Source organism: Onthophagus taurus, chromosome 8 (assembly GCF_036711975.1).
Source record: "Onthophagus taurus isolate NC chromosome 8, IU_Otau_3.0, whole genome shotgun sequence".
NCBI lineage: Eukaryota > Metazoa > Arthropoda > Insecta > Coleoptera > Scarabaeidae > Onthophagus > Onthophagus taurus.
Window position 1 is genome coordinate 4,572,352 of NC_091973.1, and position 20,646 is coordinate 4,592,997.

General features: G+C 32.2%; 3 protein-coding genes across 4 annotated transcripts; 2 read left to right on the forward strand and 1 right to left on the reverse strand.

Annotated features, from left to right (window-relative positions):
* The first annotated feature begins 1 nt into the window (after position 1).
* On the forward strand, positions 2 to 7,192 carry LOC111425603 (U2 snRNP-associated SURP motif-containing protein). 2 transcript variants are annotated; one of them, XM_023059732.2, is made up of 13 exons: positions 2 to 170; positions 229 to 345; positions 416 to 512; positions 1,683 to 1,878; positions 1,930 to 2,086; positions 2,914 to 3,650; positions 3,713 to 3,955; positions 4,012 to 4,198; positions 4,255 to 4,411; positions 4,465 to 4,687; positions 4,842 to 5,126; positions 5,284 to 5,343; positions 5,858 to 7,192. In XM_023059732.2, exons 1-13 carry the CDS (start codon positions 153 to 155, stop codon positions 6,159 to 6,161), a joined length of 2,781 nt encoding a protein of 926 aa, XP_022915500.1. In that variant the 5' UTR covers positions 2 to 152; the 3' UTR covers positions 6,162 to 7,192. The 2 variants fall into 2 exon arrangements, with proteins under 2 accessions (XP_022915500.1, XP_022915501.1); XM_023059733.2 differs by having other exon boundaries at positions 232 to 345.
* An 87-nt stretch (positions 7,193 to 7,279) lies between these two features.
* On the forward strand, positions 7,280 to 15,161 carry LOC111425604 (CLN3 lysosomal/endosomal transmembrane protein, battenin). Its single transcript, XM_023059734.2, has 8 exons — positions 7,280 to 7,666; positions 12,404 to 12,584; positions 13,658 to 13,773; positions 13,826 to 13,984; positions 14,043 to 14,180; positions 14,259 to 14,448; positions 14,501 to 14,791; positions 14,851 to 15,161. Exons 1-8 carry the CDS (start codon positions 7,602 to 7,604, stop codon positions 14,989 to 14,991), a joined length of 1,281 nt encoding a protein of 426 aa, XP_022915502.1. The 5' UTR covers positions 7,280 to 7,601; the 3' UTR covers positions 14,992 to 15,161.
* Positions 14,001 to 20,589, reverse strand: LOC111425612 (actin-like protein 6A). Its single transcript, XM_023059743.2, has 5 exons — positions 20,252 to 20,589; positions 19,880 to 20,193; positions 19,181 to 19,825; positions 19,034 to 19,129; positions 14,001 to 15,647 (listed from the first exon to the last, which is right to left on the reverse strand). The coding sequence occupies exons 1-5, from the start codon at positions 20,274 to 20,276 to the stop codon at positions 15,480 to 15,482; spliced, it is 1,248 nt and encodes a 415-aa protein (XP_022915511.2). The 5' UTR covers positions 20,277 to 20,589; the 3' UTR covers positions 14,001 to 15,479.
* Between the last annotated feature and the right edge of the window lie 57 nt (positions 20,590 to 20,646).

Genomic DNA, 20,646 nt, shown 5'->3' on the forward strand with positions numbered 1-20,646 from the left:
AGAAGCTAACTTCACATTCGTGATGTTACCAGCTTTGGATGGTCAGGTTTTTGTACAAAAAGCAACAACAAAATGTTCAACAAAACGCGATTAATGTTACATTAACTAGTGTTGTTGCTTCTTAATTATTAGTTTTGGATAAAGCACCCACGATGACGGACAAATTAAAAGTGCGTATCCGTACGAATCTGCCTTTAAAAAGTTCTTTGATTATTTGTGTTTTTTTAGAAGATACCGCAACAAAAACTAAAAGCATTTACCATAGGCACGATGGGGAAAAGGCCCCTTTCAAAAAAAGAGTTAGAAGAACAACGCAAAAAAGAAGAAGAAAAAGCGGCGGCTCATGTAAGAATTCATTAATAATCAGTTTTTTTTTTCATAATAATCGTTCTACAACTATTTAATTATTTTAAAGGCGTTTCAAGAGTTTGTTGAAACATTTCAAGAAACACCGCTTAATGGATCAAGCAAAGTTTGGGTTAAAGCCGGTACTTATGATGCTGGGGCAAGAAGTAAGTTTAAATGGAAGTTAATAATAATTATGTACCATTCTTTTTGTTGATATTGAATGTTTTAATGACTTTTTATGATATGAATCATACTGTTACATACCACAATACCCAATACAGGCTTTAAATCCAATCATAATTATAAATCTAATGATATGTATTAAGTAAATCTTTGTAGACAACAGTTGCTTGTTATGTTCATAAGCTTTCAACTATTAAGTGTTTTTTAAATTAGTATTGTGTAGAAAAAAATGAGTATTAAAGAAAAACAAGAATAATTTTATCTATTTCAATGGAAAATTTACTACTTATATTAAAGACAAAGAGATGAGAAGGGAGTGCATTTGCATTTATTTGTGAAAAAGCACTCAGAATTTTTAATGACTTAAAAAGTTGAATATAAAATATAGAAAATATGCGTTTTAATGGCTAAAGTTAGTAAGGGTTGGTTTAATTGATTTTAAAAAAGTTGTGGAGAAGCTACAAAGGAGGCAGAACGTTATAAAATCGAATTCGCTAAATTTGTGGAAAATAACACCCAACAATTTTTTAACACAAGAAATCCAGGTCATAAACCTATAAAAGATAACACTTCTTCTTGTTGCAAATTCTTCTGGAGATATGAAATTAAAACCTATGTTTGTTTATCACTCTGCCAATCCTAGAGTATTTTAAACAAAAAAAGTCAATAAAGAGAACTTGGGAGTTTACTGGCAATTTAATAAGAAAGTTGGGGTTACCCATTACCTTTTCAGTCAATGGACAAACTCTTACTCTTGATACAGAATTTGATTGGATTTCTTGCCCCAAACACAACCTCAATTCTACAACCTTAAAGAATTTTGGAAAACAATTTAATATCTTAGAATGCGTTAAATTGGTTGTAAAATCATGGAATGATCTATCCAACAATTTTAGACGCGTTTGTTATACCCAAAAAACTTAAAATACAAAGTTCTCCTCAACCTTCAAGTTCCATTTTAGAGGATACTATGATAAATTTGTAAATACGTTTTTTTTTCTTGATAAATATATTTTCTTATTTCATTAATTTATTATGACACCATACTGAGAATACTTGTTATCTTTAATTTTTACTACATGCATATTAATTAATGTCATTTTTAACCAAAATTGTAAAACTAACAATTTTTTTAATATTCCAAATAATAGAAGAAGATACTAGAGAGAAAGGAAAACTTTATAAACCTCAATCGAGGCTCTCGAGTAGTCATGATTTACAATCGAGTGCTGAACAAGCCCAAGCGTACGCAAAATTACTCGCTGGGGATAGAAAACCGGAACGGTTAGGGAAGAAAAAACCTTCAACTAAGAGCAATTTAGAATCATTTAAGGAAGAATTAAGACAGTGAGTAATAAACGTGCAATTTAAATCACAACTTATTTATTATTTTAACAGAATTCAAGAGGAACGAGAAGAACGCCACAAATACAAAGGTTCAATTCGGACGCCGATTGAATCCGAGTTGGATTTATTTTTAAAAAGCGATGTTGGATCTTTTGATAATGGAGATCCAACGACGACAAATTTGTATTTAGGAAATTTAAATCCTAAGGTACATTAATCAAAACACTAATTAATTAACACGTTTGCTACCGCGCCTTCTCCAGTAGTTTTTTCCCATGTACCAATTCATAGTCAAAATATCAGCACTGTGCCACATTCTGAAGCATGGATCTACGCATAAACCAGCGTTTTCTGGATTTCTTGTAAACTCCACCTCTGCTACACTTTCGATTTCATCGCGAATTTGTCTCCAGATAATGGAATTCATCATTGACCTTTATAACTTCTTTTCTGAACCTCAAGAGATCGATTTTGGCACATATTGGTTTTAAAGAAAAATGTTTCAAATATAGAGTGTTAATTAATTATCGTACCCGAAGTCATCATTGAAAGCATGCAACCCATATCACAGTATGCGTATTGCAATATGCATACTGTGATATTGGTTGCATACTAATATTGCATTAATTAACACACTGTACAAGTTTCTTTATTAATCGTGGTGCATTTTTTGACGAAATTTGCTTGTTTGTGATGTTGGCAACCAACATTGTTATTTTAAATGGGATGCATATGTTTTTTTTGCATATTTTGATCGTATTCGTATTTCAAACATAAGAAAATACTTTTCCCGTCATCACCACAGAAACAGCCTAGACTTTCAAGTACAGGCTACGATATTATAACTTACTATAAGCACCATTTAAATGCATTAACAAACTGGACGCCGGTAGCGAACGTGTTAAGTTGAGTTTACACGATTCTTTTAACAAACCAATTGAGTGTTTTCTCCTTTACTGTACTAAAAATTGTGTAAATTACTTTATAAATTAGTTTGGATATCACAATATAAATAAATTGTTTTAAATTAATTAGATAACGGAACAACAATTAATGGAAATTTTTGGTCGATTTGGTCCATTAGCAAGTATAAAAATAATGTGGCCCAGATCCGACGAAGAAAAATCGCGGGGTCGAAATTGTGGTTTTGTGGCTTATATGAGCCGAAAAGATGGCGAGCGAGCTTTACGTAATTTAAACGGCAAAGATATTATCGGTTATGAAATGAAATTGGGTTGGGGAAAATCGGTTGTTATCCCACCTCACCCGATTTATATCCCGCCATCCCTTTTAGAACTTTCACTTCCACCGCCACCATCCGGTTTACCGTTTAACGCCCAACCCCAAGGTAAAGATAAAGATGTTTTACCGAAATCCACCGAAGAATTTAATGAAGTTCTCGGTAGAGCTGTTGTCAAAGTTGTCATTCCAACCGATCGAAACCTTTTGATGTTGATTCATCGAATGGTGGAATTTGTCGTACGTGAAGGGCCAATGTTTGAGGCGATGATTATGAATCGGGAGATTAATAATCCAGTATTTAGGTTTTTATTTGAAAATCAAAGCCCAGCGCATCTTTATTATCGTTGGAAAATTTATTCAATCATGCACGGTGATTCGCAAAAAGAGTGGTCCCATAAAGAGTTTCGGATGTTCACGGAAGGTTCCATTTGGAAACCGCCGCTAATGAATTGTTACACTTCCGGTATGCCGGACGAACTTGTTGTTGACGACGATGAACGTGCTTCAACAAAAGGAACTTTATCAAATACGTAAATATTTCATTTCTATTACTTTTAAGTAAGACTTATTATAAATTTTGTTTTTGTTATAGACAAAGAGATCGATTAGAAGATTTAATACGAAACTTAACACCTGAATCAAAAAAAATCGGCGAAGTTATGGTGTTTTGTATTGAACATAGCGAAGCCGCGGAGGAAGTTGCTGATTGCATAACTGAGTCGTTATCAAACGAACTCACTACGATTCTTAAAAAAATCGCACGTCTTTATTTAGTATCCGATATTTTACATAATTGTGCGGTCAAAATAAATAAGGCTTCATCTTATAGAAAAGCGTAAGATTCTTTTAAAACAATAAATAATAAAAATAAACATTTATTTTATAAATTAGATTCGAAAGCAGATTAATAGATATAATGAAACATTTAAAATCAACGTTTGATAAACTCGAGGGGCGAATGAAAGCTGAAGGATTCAAATCGAGGATTTTAAGAACGCTTAAAGCTTGGGAAGATAATATTTATCCAAAAGTGTTTATGGATAAGTTGCATAATGCGTTCTTAGGGCTCGAAATTGAAGTAATAAATACTAAAATATACACTAAAATGTCTAAATTAAAAATCTAATCCTTCAGGTTAAAGAAGAAGAGAATGAATCGGACAACATCGATGGCGATCCCCTACAAGACGCCATCGAAGACGAAGAAGACGCGCCGATGGACGGAGCAACTCTATTAAAAAGTGCAATGAAACAAAAATTCAGAAGTCCGTCACCTTACGAAGATATTGATGGTAAATATATTAGTAACAAATTTAGCCTCTCATTGACTTATATTTAAACATAGGTAAAGCAATCGATGATATATTAGACGAAAAAGATAGTGATAAAGTAGGTGTAGTGGCGTTATCCGGATTTATTCGATCAAAATGGGAAACGGTGGACCCCGAACAAGTTGAAGCTCAAGCGATGACGACGAGTAAATGGGATCTTCTCGAAAGTAGCGCGGACGCGAGTTTGGATAGTACGCAGAACGACACTCAAGATTCGAACGATGGTAGCGACCTCAGGTAATACGAATTCGTAACAAACAAAAATAAAACATAAACACACACTTAAATAATAAATTTAAAAAAATGAAATGAAAAGTGGAGAAAAATAGTATGGGAACTGTGTTGGGTGCGGTTTATTTAGTGAACTTTACGGAGCTGTTTTATTGAGTAGGGCTATGACCGAGGAAAGGCGTACAAAATTGCGAGAAATCGAGGTTAAGGCGATGGAATATCAAGATGAATTAGAATCGGGGTCGCGATCTCTCAAGACCGGATGGTCTGTGCCCCAACAAGTTGAACATTACAGGCGCAAGTTGCTCCGGAAGTCAGAGAAGGAGCGTAAGGAAAAGGAAAAAGCCGAGAAGACCGCTTCATCTAGACACAAACGCGACAAAACCGACTACGATGGCGACAAAATCGATTCCTCCGATGAAGAATCCAATTACTACAAAGACATGTGAGTATAGGATGCGAACATAACGCGGATTTTCATTTTAAAATAATAAACGACTCAAATTCAATGCAAAATTATTTTGCATTTAGTTTGATAAACGCGATTTATTTTATTTTCTACGATAAATTATTCGAGCTCACGATTGTTAATGATGTTGTAGTACTAGAAAACTTAAAAAGCATGTTCGAAGCTCTTCGAGTGGTTCCTCTTCAAAACACAGGTAACAATTTCAATACAATTTTTTTTATATAGATATATTTAGATTTAAGTAGCAGAAATTGGAGAGTTTTAGGTTATTCTTCCCAACATTTTTACTTTATCCCACCATTTTAATGATTTTTTGGTGAATTTAATTTTGAAAGTGGTGGGGTGAATAATTTAGAACATTTCAATCTCTTCTACTCATTTAATAAATTATTTATGTATGAAGGCAGTAAAAGTCGAAGTAAGGAATAATTATTGTATGACCTAAAATCTATAATAAAGTTATTCGATTTAGGTCCTAAAATAATTAACATAGACTCTGTATTAAGAAAGGAAAATGATATTTTTACTAAAATGGGGTCTCTTTTCTATGTTCTCGGAGTATTTTAGCTCCAAGTAGATAAAAAAAACACCCTAGTATAGAAAAACTTTTTGCTTAATAATTTGGTGTAATAAAATTGTAAGTAAATTTGGATGTAAAAATGATTAGTATTAGAGTTTAATAAGTACGAGATTGTGTGTGATTTTAGGTCAAAAAGTCGTTCACCAACACGAAAAAGACCACCAAGAGCGCCAAGTCCGCCGAGTCCCCCCAGAATACGTCGACATTCCCCCTCGACGACCTCCCGTTATCGACACCGTAGCCCTTGTTCGCCGAGTTCGAATGGCAAGTACAGCCCTCAGACTCGGTACCGCACTAGTAGCCGCTATTCCCCGTACTCACCCCGCTCTTCCAAATACGATCACAAGTCTAGTTCCAGATCGCCGTCTAGATCCAAACACCGCACTTCACCGGAAACTTCAAGGAAACATCGTCATAAGCATAAGTTTTAAAAAAATATATTTGCTTTTCGCAGTGATTTTTTGACGATGATCCGTTTTTCCGATTTCGAGGTTTGTATTCGGAAGCAATTTCTTAACCCATACGAGCAACTTAACGGAGACTACTATTCTTTTCTTATTTTTTTTTTTTGTTTTATTTCCTCTGATTTAGTTCAAGATTTTCCCTTTCTTGGCTTTAACGATATCACGATATATAATAAGAAGTTCCATTTAAGGATGTAGTAGGTGGGGAGTTAATTAAGTTTGTCCACAGCGATGGACTCTCCATCTACTGCATTCTTAATAACAAAGGTATATATATATATGATTTGTAATGAGATGAATCCACATTTCGGAATTCAATTTGGATAGGAAAAGGTTAATATGTATAGTAATTATTAATGTATTGTTATTCTTGCAACCTACGGAGTGTTAATTAATTATCGTACCCGACGTCATCATTGCGAATATGCAACCAACATCGCAGTGCAATACGCATCATGCGCAAATCGCGTATTGCAATACCAATACTGTGATTTTGGTTGCATACTTGCAATGATGACGTCGGGTACGATAATTAATTAATACTCTGTATTTCGACGTTATGACCGAATTACCAAAAAAATTAGATTTTGATATAGAATTATGTATTTTAATTTTGTGCTAATTCGGTTGTATGATCTATTAAAACGAAGTGGGTGTCGAGAATCATAATATATTAGTTAACATTTTGTATATCTTTTTCTATCACTACTATTTTGGTTTCCTTTTAAATATTTGCAACTCAGGCACTTTAGATATGACATTGCTAAACAGTTTTTTCCCAAACGTTCATAATTTCTTTTTTTTTATTAAAAAAAATATGTTTTTCTCTGTTCGTTTTTTGTTTAAGTTTCTGTCAATTTCTAATTAAATAATTTTCACTCAAAGAAGTACAAACGTATATGATATACATACCACTTAACTGTTTATAGTCTGTAAAAATATGGTATGTATGTGTATGTAACTGTGTACTGGTGTAATAAAATTACATTTTTATTTAAGCTGCAACGCGTTTCTTTTTCCTAAAAAATTGACGTAATTTGAAATTGTAGGTGTGCCTATTTTTATCTGCAAACCTAATTTTTCCTAACTACGACTAAATTGTGATTTATCGATATTTATCACAAGTTGTTTCAATTAAAATTAAAATGTGTGTTTAAATCAACGCTACAATTGGTAGATAGGTTGCAAATAACAATGGATTGAACGTTGATTTTTGATACTTGTCATGAAGACAAACAATCAAATCTCATCATTAGATTAGTACTTTTTTAAATTATAAAAAAATTATTATCAAACTGATTGTTATATATATATATATATATATGTTCCGGTTGCGAAATTTTCTCAGTACTAAGATCGATTAGTGTCTGATATTAATAAGTGTATATTAGAACATTTCAAACAAAAATGACGGGAACTACCAAACACCCTCACGATGCCGAATATCGCCTTTTGGATACGGAGTATAAAATGTAAGAAATTTAATTTTAAATATTTCATTTTTCACCTTGGCGTTATTCATTATAAATTAAAGTTCAAGTATTTCTGAAACAATTCAAATAGTTTTGTGTATACATTTATTTTAATAGATAAAAAAGTTAAAATCTAAGATTTCGCTTTGATTAAACAATAATTTTTTTTATTATGAGACTTTATTTATTAACTACGCAAAAATTGATTGACGCAAATGGTACTGAAGAAATTAAGAAGAAAACATTTATTACTTCACTTTATCTTCAATTGAAGTTAAATATTGTTACATTTTATGTGGTAACAAATAATAACATGGTAAATCCCAAAGTTTTTCAACTATAAAAAGATAACTTTTAAATTTAATTTGAATAATATTTGGTCGTTTTGATATTTTAATTCTGATTTACAAAACAAACGCATTCCTGAAGTTCCGGAATACTATTTTTCTGGATATCTATGTATCTGAGAGCAGTATTGTTAAGAATAAAATTTGCTACAATTTTTCTTCCAAAAGTTTTTTTCATTCTCCCATTCCTGTGCTGTGTATTGTTCATGACACTTGCGGCGTCAAAGACGTCGGCGAGATTATTATTATTATTTTTTCCATAAACTTGGTAATGGTATCATTTGAGATTCGGAGCGTGAAACCAAGTTTGGTAGACTAAGTATTGGTCGTGATATTTGGGGCTACTTCGAAGTCTAATTATTATTATTTTAACTAATTGTTACTATAAAACTAATTACTCAACCCCAATTTGATTAACATCTACTGCACTGCCCCATTAGAAAGCAGCGTTAGCTACATTCAGAACAGAAAATGTTATTAATTATAAATTAAAGTTCAAGTATTTCTGAAACAATTCAAGTAGTTTTGTATACATTTATTTTAATAGATAAAGAAGATAAAATCAAAGATTTCGGTTTGATTTAAACATTCAACCTTAAACCTTAAATTTTTTTATTAGCGTGAGAATTTATTAATTAATCACGCAAAAATTGATTGACGCAAATGGTACTGAAGAAATTAAGAAGAAAACAATTTCAAAATTTATTACTTCAATTTATCTTCAATTGAAGTTAAAAATTGTTACATTTTATGTTGTGCAAATAATGATACGGTAAATCCCAAAGTTTTTCAACTATCATCAAAGACGATAACCTATTGTCGAAATCCTAAAATATTTTCGAGAATTTAATTTGACTAATATTTGGTCGTTTTGATATCTTAATTGTGATTTACAAAACAAACGTATTCCTGAACTCCCGTAATACTATTTTTCTGGATATCTATGTATCTGGGGTCAAAACTGCATAGAGCAATATTGTTAAGAATAAAATTTGCTACAATTTTTCTGCAAAAAGTTTTTTTATAACATGCTCCCATTCCTGTGTATTCTTCATGATATAACAAATAATCTGGTGGCGGTGTCTTGTATGTATGTATGGATTGGGGAGTGCATGCAAAACCGCACGCCACACTTAGGCCCCATTGGGCCCCTTGTGCATCCTCCCATTACACGCTCTGGTCACATCAACCAGCCTAAGGATTTATCAAAGGCTAGGACAGCTCCTACAGGTGCATTCCTGATGTCATCTGTGGTTGGCCATTCCTCCCCGAAGGTCCTCAATCTGAGGTCGGTCAGAGAGGGGCAATCACACAAGGTGTGTTTAACCGTCTCGTCATCCTGTTCACAGGCTCGACAGAGAGGAGAGTCAGCAAGCTTCATGTTTTGAAGGTGCTTATTTACTTTACAGTGTCCCGTGAGGAGACCTGTAGCAGTGCGAAGGGCACTTTTACCGAGCCCTACGAAAAACTGGGCTGTTGCGGCTGAAGGATATTTTAACAATTCCTTAGCGAGATGACAGCCCGGGGTACGGTCCCACCCGTTTAAAATTTTTTTGTGGGTAATGTGCTTTATTAACTCGATATGAGTGGCTAAGGAGGGGGTAATTATCGGCTCGGGTGCACAGGGCGCTCTACCGGCAGCACGTTTGGCTAGCCTGTCCGCGTGGTTGTTACCCTTGGAGCCGGAATGCCCTTTAATCCACTGGATTCTGACAGAATTGTATTTCGCGGCCTCCTCCAGTGCTTTGTGACAATCCATAACTACTGCAGACGTTATAATAACTCTGCTTAAAGCTAAAAGAGATTGTTTACTGTCTGTAAAAATAGTAAAACACTTACCCCGCTTGTTGGATTCAACAATGCAGTCAGCAGCAAGTTTAATAGCAGTTAGTTCCGCTTGTATGACGGTGGTGCTGGACCCTAAAGGTTCTGAGAGGCGAATCAGGGGATCGTGAGAGAATACCCCCGCGCCTGCACCATTTCGTCCTTTTGAACCATCAGTGTAGATCTTTAAGGTTCTATGTACATCTACAACTGTGGGACTGGCGTGGGTGAGGTACTTCCTTGAGAAAACATATTTTGCTGGTCTGTGATCAGTCTTACACTCGAGTAGGTGTCTAGGGTGGCGGTGTCTTAATATTAACAAAAGATTCAATCCAGTCCACGCCGGTGCTTAGTACAGATGATTACTGTCAGGAAAAGGATGTGGAAATTACAGCTGTAACCCTGAAAAAATATAACATTGGTGACAAGGAAAAACTGAAATGGTACCTGGTAGACATTGCAGAAACGTATCCTAACTATAGAGTGCTACTTTCCAGAGATTTTAACACAAATTGTATGCATAGCAACCAAGATTCCATGGCGGTTCGTAACATATTCAATATGTTTGGAATGGAAGGTTTCTTGTATGTATGTAGTTTCATGTGAGGTTGGTTAAACCACAGGTGGTATAACCAAAGCACTTAGGCCCCAACGGTCCCTTTGTACATCCTCACGGTTTACTTCGGCCATGTGTAGGTCTATTTGGAGGAGTGAAAGATGTTCGAAGATGGCATCCGATCAGGCTGATACCGCTTCTCGCCTCGCCTTCAGCCGGGCTGGTACTCCAACGCCCAGAAACTTGGGTGCATGGCTGAGTACCGCTCAAAGAGCGTAGACGCGCTTTCAACCCGTTTTTACGTTCACAACCTCCAACTACACATGTATCTGACGACAACCAGAGATGTTAGACTGGTTGCCGGGACCGACGGCTTAACGTCCCCTCCGAAGGACGGGGAGGCGACTCGGCGTGTATTCACTGGGAATAGAACCCAGGACGCCGGCGTGGTAGCCAATCCTGGGTTTTCCAATGGTTTTCCAATCCTTCTACTTAGAGTATCACCAGGATCCGCAACCTGCATAGATAATATATTTACAGATTTAATAAACATCGAGGGAAAACTACAAATCCACACTTATCTGGTCATTTTGCGCAGATTGCTAAAGTAACAACAAAAATTACTTAAAAACCAGCTCTTAATCCAGCAAAAGGAAGCCTTGACGAGATAGCTGCAGAAGCATATTTAAAGCGATGCAAATATTAACTGTCCCTAGCGTCTACATACTGACGGCAGTTACCCTTCTGCATAAGAACAAAATGAGATATTCATCTCATAGTGATATCCACCAACATGACACTAGGCAGAAGAACAGGATCGTCATTCCACAACACCACATCAAAAGAGCACAACAAAGCACTAATTATATGTGCATAAAATTATATTATAAATTGCCACCAGCATATTCTGAGTTGCCGTTGCCCATCTTCAGGCGGAAAGTGAAGCGATTGTTACCACAATACTCCTTCTACTCAATAGAGGAATACTTAAATTGCATTTTTTATTGAACATTATTATTATTTTTTTGTATTGTTGACTATTGTATGCACATAACAATACATTGGGTGAGATTATTATCTTCTTATTTCTCAGAATCGTGCAATAGTTCCAAGGCTGTTTTTAATAAATTGACACTTTATGCGCCTGTTAGGCTTTTAATAAAAAACTAAGCAACTGGAACTTTCGCTGCTTCTGGAAAGTTCACCAAAGCATTCTTTTCCGATGGAATTGAATCATGATTACTTCTAAGATTCACTCATCCATAAAATCTATTTTCATACAAAATTCAAATTTTTTGTAGCAATTTCATTAATAATAAGATTTATTAAAATCTTTTCTGTAAAAGCATCTTATTTTTCCTTATGGAGCTAGCTCTCACCAGAACATTTAGAATTTTCGTTTCTTCCAGAAATGAAGAGTCTGGTAATTTTGCAAGCTCGAATAATACATTTTCATTCTCACAGATGGAATTATTTTAGGTCCCAACCTCAATTTTTTAATGAAATATTCTTAATTTGACGTTCGAACAAAATCTTTGAGACCTAAAATTATTAAAGATTAAATTTAAATTAAAAAATTTTGGTTCATTTTATTTTATGGTAAGATAATAATACAAAAATAAATATTTTATTATATATATTTGTTAAATAATAAAAATTTTATAAAATTTCTCATTTTAATTGATGTTATAAAAAAAATTGATAATATAATAAAACTCCAACTTCACCTCACTAAGTGAAGCGACCTACCAAAAAAGCAACCCCATTAAAAATACAAAAAAAAAGTCGACGATGTCTGGCACAAGACGCATCGCTTCAACACTACCAAAACCGCCTTTCGGCCGTATATATAAGCACTTGCAGAACGTTTTGCCATCCTATTAGCGTTTAAGTTCTCGTTTGGTACGGGTCGCGGTAAAATCTTCTTTAAACGCCACATGTTTTAGGCCTCATTCACACTTTTCTTCTTATTAAAATACGTTTTTGTTCTTTATAATTTAATTAAAATAGTAAAATGAACGGTGGTGAAGTTGTCGGACCGGAAGAGACGCCAAATTTAAAAAAGGAAAACTGGAGGAATCTTGTTGCCTATTGGATTCTTGGGTTGTGTAACAATTATGGGTACGTCGTTATGTTGAGTGCTGCCAAAGACATTTTACATGCTCAAACGCCGGAAACATGGGGTGATGAGGTGAGTAATTTATTTTTTGAGCCGACCTGAAAACTTATCTTACTGCAATGAGTGCAACTCAAATATTTATTTTCACTGAGATAAATATATTTTTATATGATAAATAAGAATTAAAATACCGGAAATACTAAACATAAAAGCATTTGAATATTTTGTTTATTAAACAACCATGACCAACACTAAAGATAATAACGTTCAGCAAGAAATTCGCTGATAATGAAAGACGGATTTGTTACAATTGAATGAACTTTATTTAAATTTAGATTCGTTTTAATTATTAATAATTTCAACAGAGTATTTTCGCAATCGTCTCAAAAATAAATTTAAAATAAAAAAGAATAATCAAAAACATTTTTGTTTCACAATTTCGTTACAAATTTGATTTATCTGCCCATTTAGGAAGTGCGACAACAACAAAATACATCTTAAAAAAATAATGCGTTTCTTGAAAACAAGTTTTTGAAATCAATTTTTAACGATCTATTGATAAAGCTGTGCAATTATATCGTAAAACAATGAAAAACACCTTCCTTTTTAGTCTAATTATCGGAAAGAAAATGTATATAGATTTTTTGTGTTATCTATCTAACCCAAGTGTGTTCGTACTTAACAAATACTTGAAATAATTTTATAAAAAAACAACAACCAGTACGTTATATAACAATTTTCTTTTTGATTTATTGCGTAGTTAACTTTTTTTTATTACGAGCGATTTTAATTATTTTATGGACGCGAAACCAATAAAAAAATGTTATAAAGATACGCAATACAAGAATTTAATTTTTATTGTATTAAAATTAGATTTCAAAAACATAACCGCAACCTTCGCGGGTCATGAATAAAACAAACGGGATTTAGAAATTTTTTAAGTGGGGAAGTCCCCTTGGTTTGCGCAAGAATTGTCACGACAGGTTGTTTATTGGAATATGTTGGGTATTTTTTTTAAAAGCATTCGCACGCCACATCAATTAATCCCAATTGGCATTCATTGAGGATCAATAAAAACTCACGACCTCTAATCTTTTTTTTTACTTAAAATTTAATGAAATTATCTATTTTTTTTTTATTTTTAGGGCCATAATAGCGAAAGAGACTGCAATTATATGTCAACGGGGGCCATATTACTAGCTGATATCCTTCCTTGTTTAGTTATTAAATTAATAGCACCATTTTTACCGTTTTTCGTCCAGTAAGTTATAATGAAAATTAATTAATTTCCTTGGCTAATTAATTTTTTTCAGCGTACGCGTCGCTTTATGTGTTTTATCAGCGGCTGGTGGACTCCTTTTGGTTGCTTTCAGTGAAAGCCAGTTTATGTCCATCTTTGGGGTGGTGATAACATCGTTCAGTTCGGGTCTGGGCGAAGTAACTTATTTGCAATACAGTTCGTTTTATCACAAGTAAAAATTACTCAAAAAATGAAATAAAAACCTTTATTACTTTTTTTAATTAATTTAGAAACGTAATTTCTTCGTGGTCATCTGGTACCGGAGGTGCTGGGGTGATTGGAGCTTTATCTTACGCCGCTTTGAATAAGCTCGGAATTAGAAACGCTCTTTTAATCATGTTGATTGTCCCCGTTTTGATGGGAGTATCGTAAGTTTAACTAACAAATATATATATTATTAATATATATATTATTTATTATTAATATATATTTATTTCGATTTTTAGTTTTTGGTTCATTTTACGACAGCCAGACGAGAAAGGCGATGTGGCACTTCAACATAAAATTAACAAAGATGAAATTAATGATCCTTACGAAAGTTTCAAAAAGAAATTGGCTATCTTACCTGGGTTAATGAAGTTTATGATCCCTCTCGGATTAGTTTATCTGTTTGAATACTTTATTAATCAGGGAACTGTAAGAGTCGTTTTAAAAGTATGATTTAATTTTATTTTTTTTAATATTTTAGTTTGAATTAATAAATTATGATGATACATTCATTGACCACGCCGCTCAATATAGATGGTTGCAAGTTGATTATCAAATTGGTGTCTTCATATCGAGATCGTCGGTTAATTTGATTCATATTAAAAATATTTGGATCATGGCGATTCTTCAACTTTTCAACGTCGCCATCTTCACAACGGAAGCTATCTTTTATTACATTCCAGCGTTTTGGGTTGTGTTAATTTTGACTTTGTGGGAAGGTCTTTTAGGGGGTGGAGCTTATGTTAATACTTTTTATAGAATTTCCACTGAGGTGAGTGCTCTACGTGTTTTGTATATTTAATTTAAGGTGGCTAAACATTTTTTGTTTAGGTTTCAGAAGAAAATAAACAATTCTCTATGGCCACAACTAGTTTTGCTGACTCCGTAGGGATTACTTTAGCAGGAATTTTCGCGATTTTCGCACATAACGCAATTTGCGATATGCCGAAACCTGTACGATTAACTTTTTAATTTATTTATTTTTAAGTAGGTTGTTTTAATTTTTATATTATTAATTTTGTTAGAGTAAATTATTTTTTATTGACTAATTTTTGTATTTATATTTTTTGACTCTCAGGTCGAACAAATTTTTTAAGAAAAAATCAAGATTATATGAAAGAAATAAACGATTTTTATACGAATTTGTTTTTTCTCTCATTCTTATCTACAATTCTTTATAAAAATACAGAAATATTTACTTAATTTACGCTAATTTAAATGGCAAACAACTTGTTGTTTCCAACTCAACATATTTGGCGAGGATTATTTCATTAATTTAACATCAAAATTAAACAAACAAGAACAACTTACTACTTAATAAACTACAAAAATGTAGTATAAAAAATATATTAAAAAATTAATAAGCGGTTAATTTAAAATAGGAACTTATTTTAGCTTTTACAAATTCATGTCTTTTTATTCTTCATTTTTTGTTTTATTCACGACCAAAATCAGTCTTCTTAACACCCCCGATTTCTTACAACTCCTTTACCCACTTCTTCGTATTCTTGCTTAGAAACCCAGAGTTGAGTAAAAGTACCCAAGGAACTTAAAATCGAACCACCAAGCCATGATGCAAATCGTTTTTCCGACATTCCAGCTTGGCTAATTATTTTTAAACGCATGCTCTACAAAGAAATTTCAACAAAATGTTATCATAAAAGAACAACATGGTCAAAAATTCATCATAACTCATAAATTAAAAACGATGGATAAAAAAAGTTTTGACGAAAGTAGTTCATAATGAACCCATAAAACCTAATTCATAATCAGTTTTAACCTAGATGTTACTATTTCCTAGGAATAAAGTGAAAATTAACAAAACATCAAAATTTATGCTTTTCATAATAAAAAATTCATCATAACTCAAAAAATAAAATTGATGCGGTAAAGATTATGCGTGAAAATTGTACACAATGAACTAAGACAACTTAATCCATACCCTATTTCATCGTAGCTTTCGTTACTATTTTATAATAAAGCAAAAATCATCAAAATATTAAAATTGAGTGTTTTCATTCAAAAAATTCATCATAACTCATAAACTAAAACCGATGGATAAAAAAAGTTTTGACGAAAATAGTTCATAATGAACCCATAAAACCTAATTCATAATCAGTTTTAACCTAGATGTTACTATTTTTTAAGAATAAAGTGAAAATTAAGAAAATATCAAAATTGATGGTTTACATAATAAAAAATTCGTCATAACTCAAAAAATAAAATTGATGCAGTAAAAATTATGCGTGAAAATTGTACACAATAAACTAAGATAACTTAATCCATACCCTGTTTCAACGTAGCTTTCGTTACTATTTAATAATAAAGCAAGAACCATCAAAATATTAAAATTGAGTGTTTTCATTCAAAAAATTCATCATAACTCATAAATTAAAACCGATGGATAAAAAAAGTTTTGACGAAAATAATTCATAATGAACCCATAAAACCTAATTCATAATCAGTTTTAACCTAGATGTTACTATTTTCTAGGAATAAAGTGAAAATTAACAAAACATCAAAATTGATGGTTTTAATAACAAAAAATTCATCATAACTCAAAAAGTAAAATTGATGCAGTAAAGATTATGCGTGAAAATTATACACAATAAACTAAGATAACTTAATCCATACCCTGTTTCAACGTAGCTTTCGTTACTATTTAATAATAAAGCAAGAACCATCAAAATATTAAAATTGAGTGTTTTCATTCAAAAAATTCATCATAACTCATAAATTAAAACCGATGGATAAAAAAAGTTTTGACGAAAATAGTTCATAATGAACCCATAAAACCTAATTCATAATCAGTTTTAACCTAGATGTTACTATTTTCTAAGAATAAAGTGAAAATTAAGAAAATATCAAAATTGATGGTTTTAATAACAAAAAATTCATCATAACTCAAAAAGTAAAATTGATGCAGTAAAGATTATGCGTGAAAATTATACACAATAAACTAAGATAACTTAATCCATACCCTGTTTCAAAGTAGCTTTCGTTACTATTTAATAATAAAGCAAGAACCATCAAAATATTAAAATTGAGTGTTTTCATTCAAAAAATTCATCATAACTCATAAATTAAAACCGATGGATAAAAAAAGTTTTGACGAAAATAGTTCATAATGAACCCATAAAACCTAATTCATAATCAGTTTTAACCTAGATGTTACTATTTTCTAGGAATAAAGTGAAAATTAAGAAAATATCAAAATTGATGGTTTTCATAATAAAAATTCATCAACTCAAAAAGTAAAATTGATGCAGTAAAGATTATGCGTGAAATTGTACACAGTGAACTAAGATAACTTAATCCATACCCTGTTTCAACGTAGCTTTCGTTACTATTTAGTAATAAAGCAAAAATCATCAAAATGTTAAAATTGAGTGTTTTCATTCAAAAAATTCATCATAACTCATAAACTAAAACCGATGGATAAAAAAAGTTGTGACAAAAATAGTTCATAATGAACCCATAAAACCTAATTCATAATCAGTTTTAACCTAGATATTACTATTTTCTAGAATAAAGTGAAAATTAACAAAGTATCAAAATTGATGGTTTTCATAATAAAAAATTCATCATAACTCAAAAAGTAAAATTGATGCAGTAAAGATTATGCGTGAAATTGTACACAATGAACTAAGATAACTTAATCCACACCCTGTTTCAACGTAGCTTTCATTACTATTTAATAATAAAGCAAAAATCATCAAAATATTAAAATTGAGTGTTTTCATTCAAAAAATTCATCATAACTCATAAACTAAAACCGATGGATAAAAAAAGTTTTGACGAAAATAGTTCATAATGAACCCATAAAACCTAATTCATAATCAGTTTTAACCTAGATGTTACTATTTTCTAGGAATAAAGTGAAAATTAAGAAAATATCAAAATTGATGGTTTTCATAATAAAAAATTCATCATAACTCAAAAAGGAAAATTGATGCAGTAACGATTATGCGTGAAATTGTACACAATGAACTAAGATAACTTAATCCATACCTTATTTCATCGTAGCTTTCGTTACTATTGAATAATAAAGCAAAAATCATCAAAATATTAAAATTGAGTGTTTTCATACAAAAAATTCATCATAACTCATAAATTAAAACCGATGGATAAAAAAAGTTTTGACGAAAATAATTCATAATGAACCCATAAAACCTAATTCATAATCAGTTTTAACCTAGATGTTACTATTTTCTAGGAATAAAGTGAAAATTAACAAAACATCAAAATTGATGCTTTTCATAACAAAAAATTCATCATAACTCAAAAAATAAAATTGATGCGGTAAAGATTATGCGTGAAAATTGTACACCATGAACTAAGACAACTTAATCCATACCCTATTTCATCGTAGCTTTCGTTACTATTTAATAATAAAGCAAAAATCATCAAAATATTAAAATTGAGTGTTTTCATTCAAAAAATGCATCATAACTCATAAATTAAAACCGATGGATAAAAAAAGTTTTGACGAAAATAATTCATAATGAACCCATAAAACCTAATTCATAATCAGTTTTAACCTAGATGTTACTATTTTCTAGGAATAAAGTGAAAATTAACAAAACATCAAAATTGATGCTTTTCATAACAAAAAATTCATCATAACTCAAAAAATAAAATTGATGCGGTAAAGATTATGCGTGAAAATTGTGCACAATGAACTAAGACAACTTAATCCATACCCTATTTCATCGTAGCTTTCGTTACTATTTAATAATAAAGCAAGAACCATCAAAATATTAAAATTGAGTGTTTTCATTCAAAAAATTCATCATAACTCATAAATTAAAACCGATGGATAAAAAAAAGTTTTGACGAAAATAGTTCATAATGAACCCATAAAACCTAATTCATAATCAGTTTTAACCTAGATGTTACTATTTTCTAAGAATAAAGTGAAAATTAACAAAACATCAAAATTGATGATTTTCATAACAAAAAATTCATTATAACTCAAAACTATATATTATAAATTAAGAAAAAAGATTATTACCGGTGGAACTTTGCTTTGTAAATCTCGATTTAATCGATCTGTAAAACCTTGGATGTTTGAATTACCTCCAGTAACAACAACGCTACTATACATAGTCTAAAAATTGAAACAATTAAGAAAATGATTAGAAAAAAATAAGATATTTACAGGTCGATGATCAATTTCGCACATCCCAACACTTGTGGTAACTAATGTGCTAACATCCAAAGTTGGTTGAATGCCACAACCGTTTCTAGCGGTGAGATTAAATAATGGCTCCGTTATTTTAAATCTTTCGACGCCAAAATCTTTGTGGTAACCGTTGGGAAATTCGTAGTGAATAGCTGGCATGGTTTTGACGATTTCCTCGTCGTATGTAGAGTCGGAAATGTGTAAAACGGAAGCTTGGAAATCTTGCATGACTTCTTTGGTCATGTAGTTGTGCCATGACGTGGTCATTCTGGGTAAATTTCTGGATTTCCAATTTGGGATTTCATCTGGTCGTGTTATTTCTTTTGAGGCGACCATTGAGGCGGGGACGATGTCGATGTTTTTTCCTTCGAGGTAAACTTTACATTGTGCGGTTAAATAATCACCACCCGCTGGCGATTTTACCATTGCTTGGCTGATTATGTGACCATCATAAACAGGAACTGCCGATGTATGAGTTGCGCCACTATCGACAACTAAACAAGTTGAACGTCCGTTTGCAAAAGCGACTAATGACGGACTTTTCGCTAAATACAAAGCGGGAACTTTGTATTTTTCAAACATTAATTCAGTCATTTGCTCACGTTTTTGTTGGATGTTCCACTAAAACAAATGTTGGTTATTTTAATGGAAATAGAAAAAAAAAATTTGATTTACGGCTGGTTCTGAAATTAAAATTGGGTGATTTTGTGGTTCAGTTTGGAGGAGTTTATAATAAACGTAATTAACAACATTTTCGTACATGTCCCAATTTTCAACCATTCCCTCTCTTAAAAAAGTTCCCATTTCCATTTCCGGTCGAGTGACGTGCAAAGAAACCGTTCCTATGTTATATCTCGTTTTGTATTCATTCACAGAATCCCTCCAAATACCAACTGTTGTTGGTATATCAAACCTTGGAGAATCTTCTCCAGCATATCCAGCCCTTATCGTATTACTACCAACATCCAAAACTAAAGCACCTATTTCATCTAACAAAAAAAAATACATTCAATCAAAACATCAATTTGAAAACGTTAAAATACTTACCACCACCATAAACACCTCCACTCATCTTATTTTTCTTTGTATTGGTAAATCTCTTGCTCCAAAGGAGCTTTAGGATTATGCTAAAGCTGTAATTTAGTATCCATGAGACCTGACGGTCAACCTAAGGCGGCTTCTATGGAGGAAATTCCATTTGGAGGATCATATCAGCAGGTGGCAGCACCTATTGGCCAAAAAGGACTGGTTACTGGTAGCGGAGTCCTGAAATTTATAGCCCGCCAGCGGATCAATACAACAGGAAAGAAACGCCACTGTTTGGAAACAATACGAAATTGTTTGAATACTTTCAAATTGAAAGGTTTCTGCAAAAAAATAAAATTAAATTAATTATTATTTATTTCATTTATTCATGGAAAATGTAGAAAATTATTGTATTA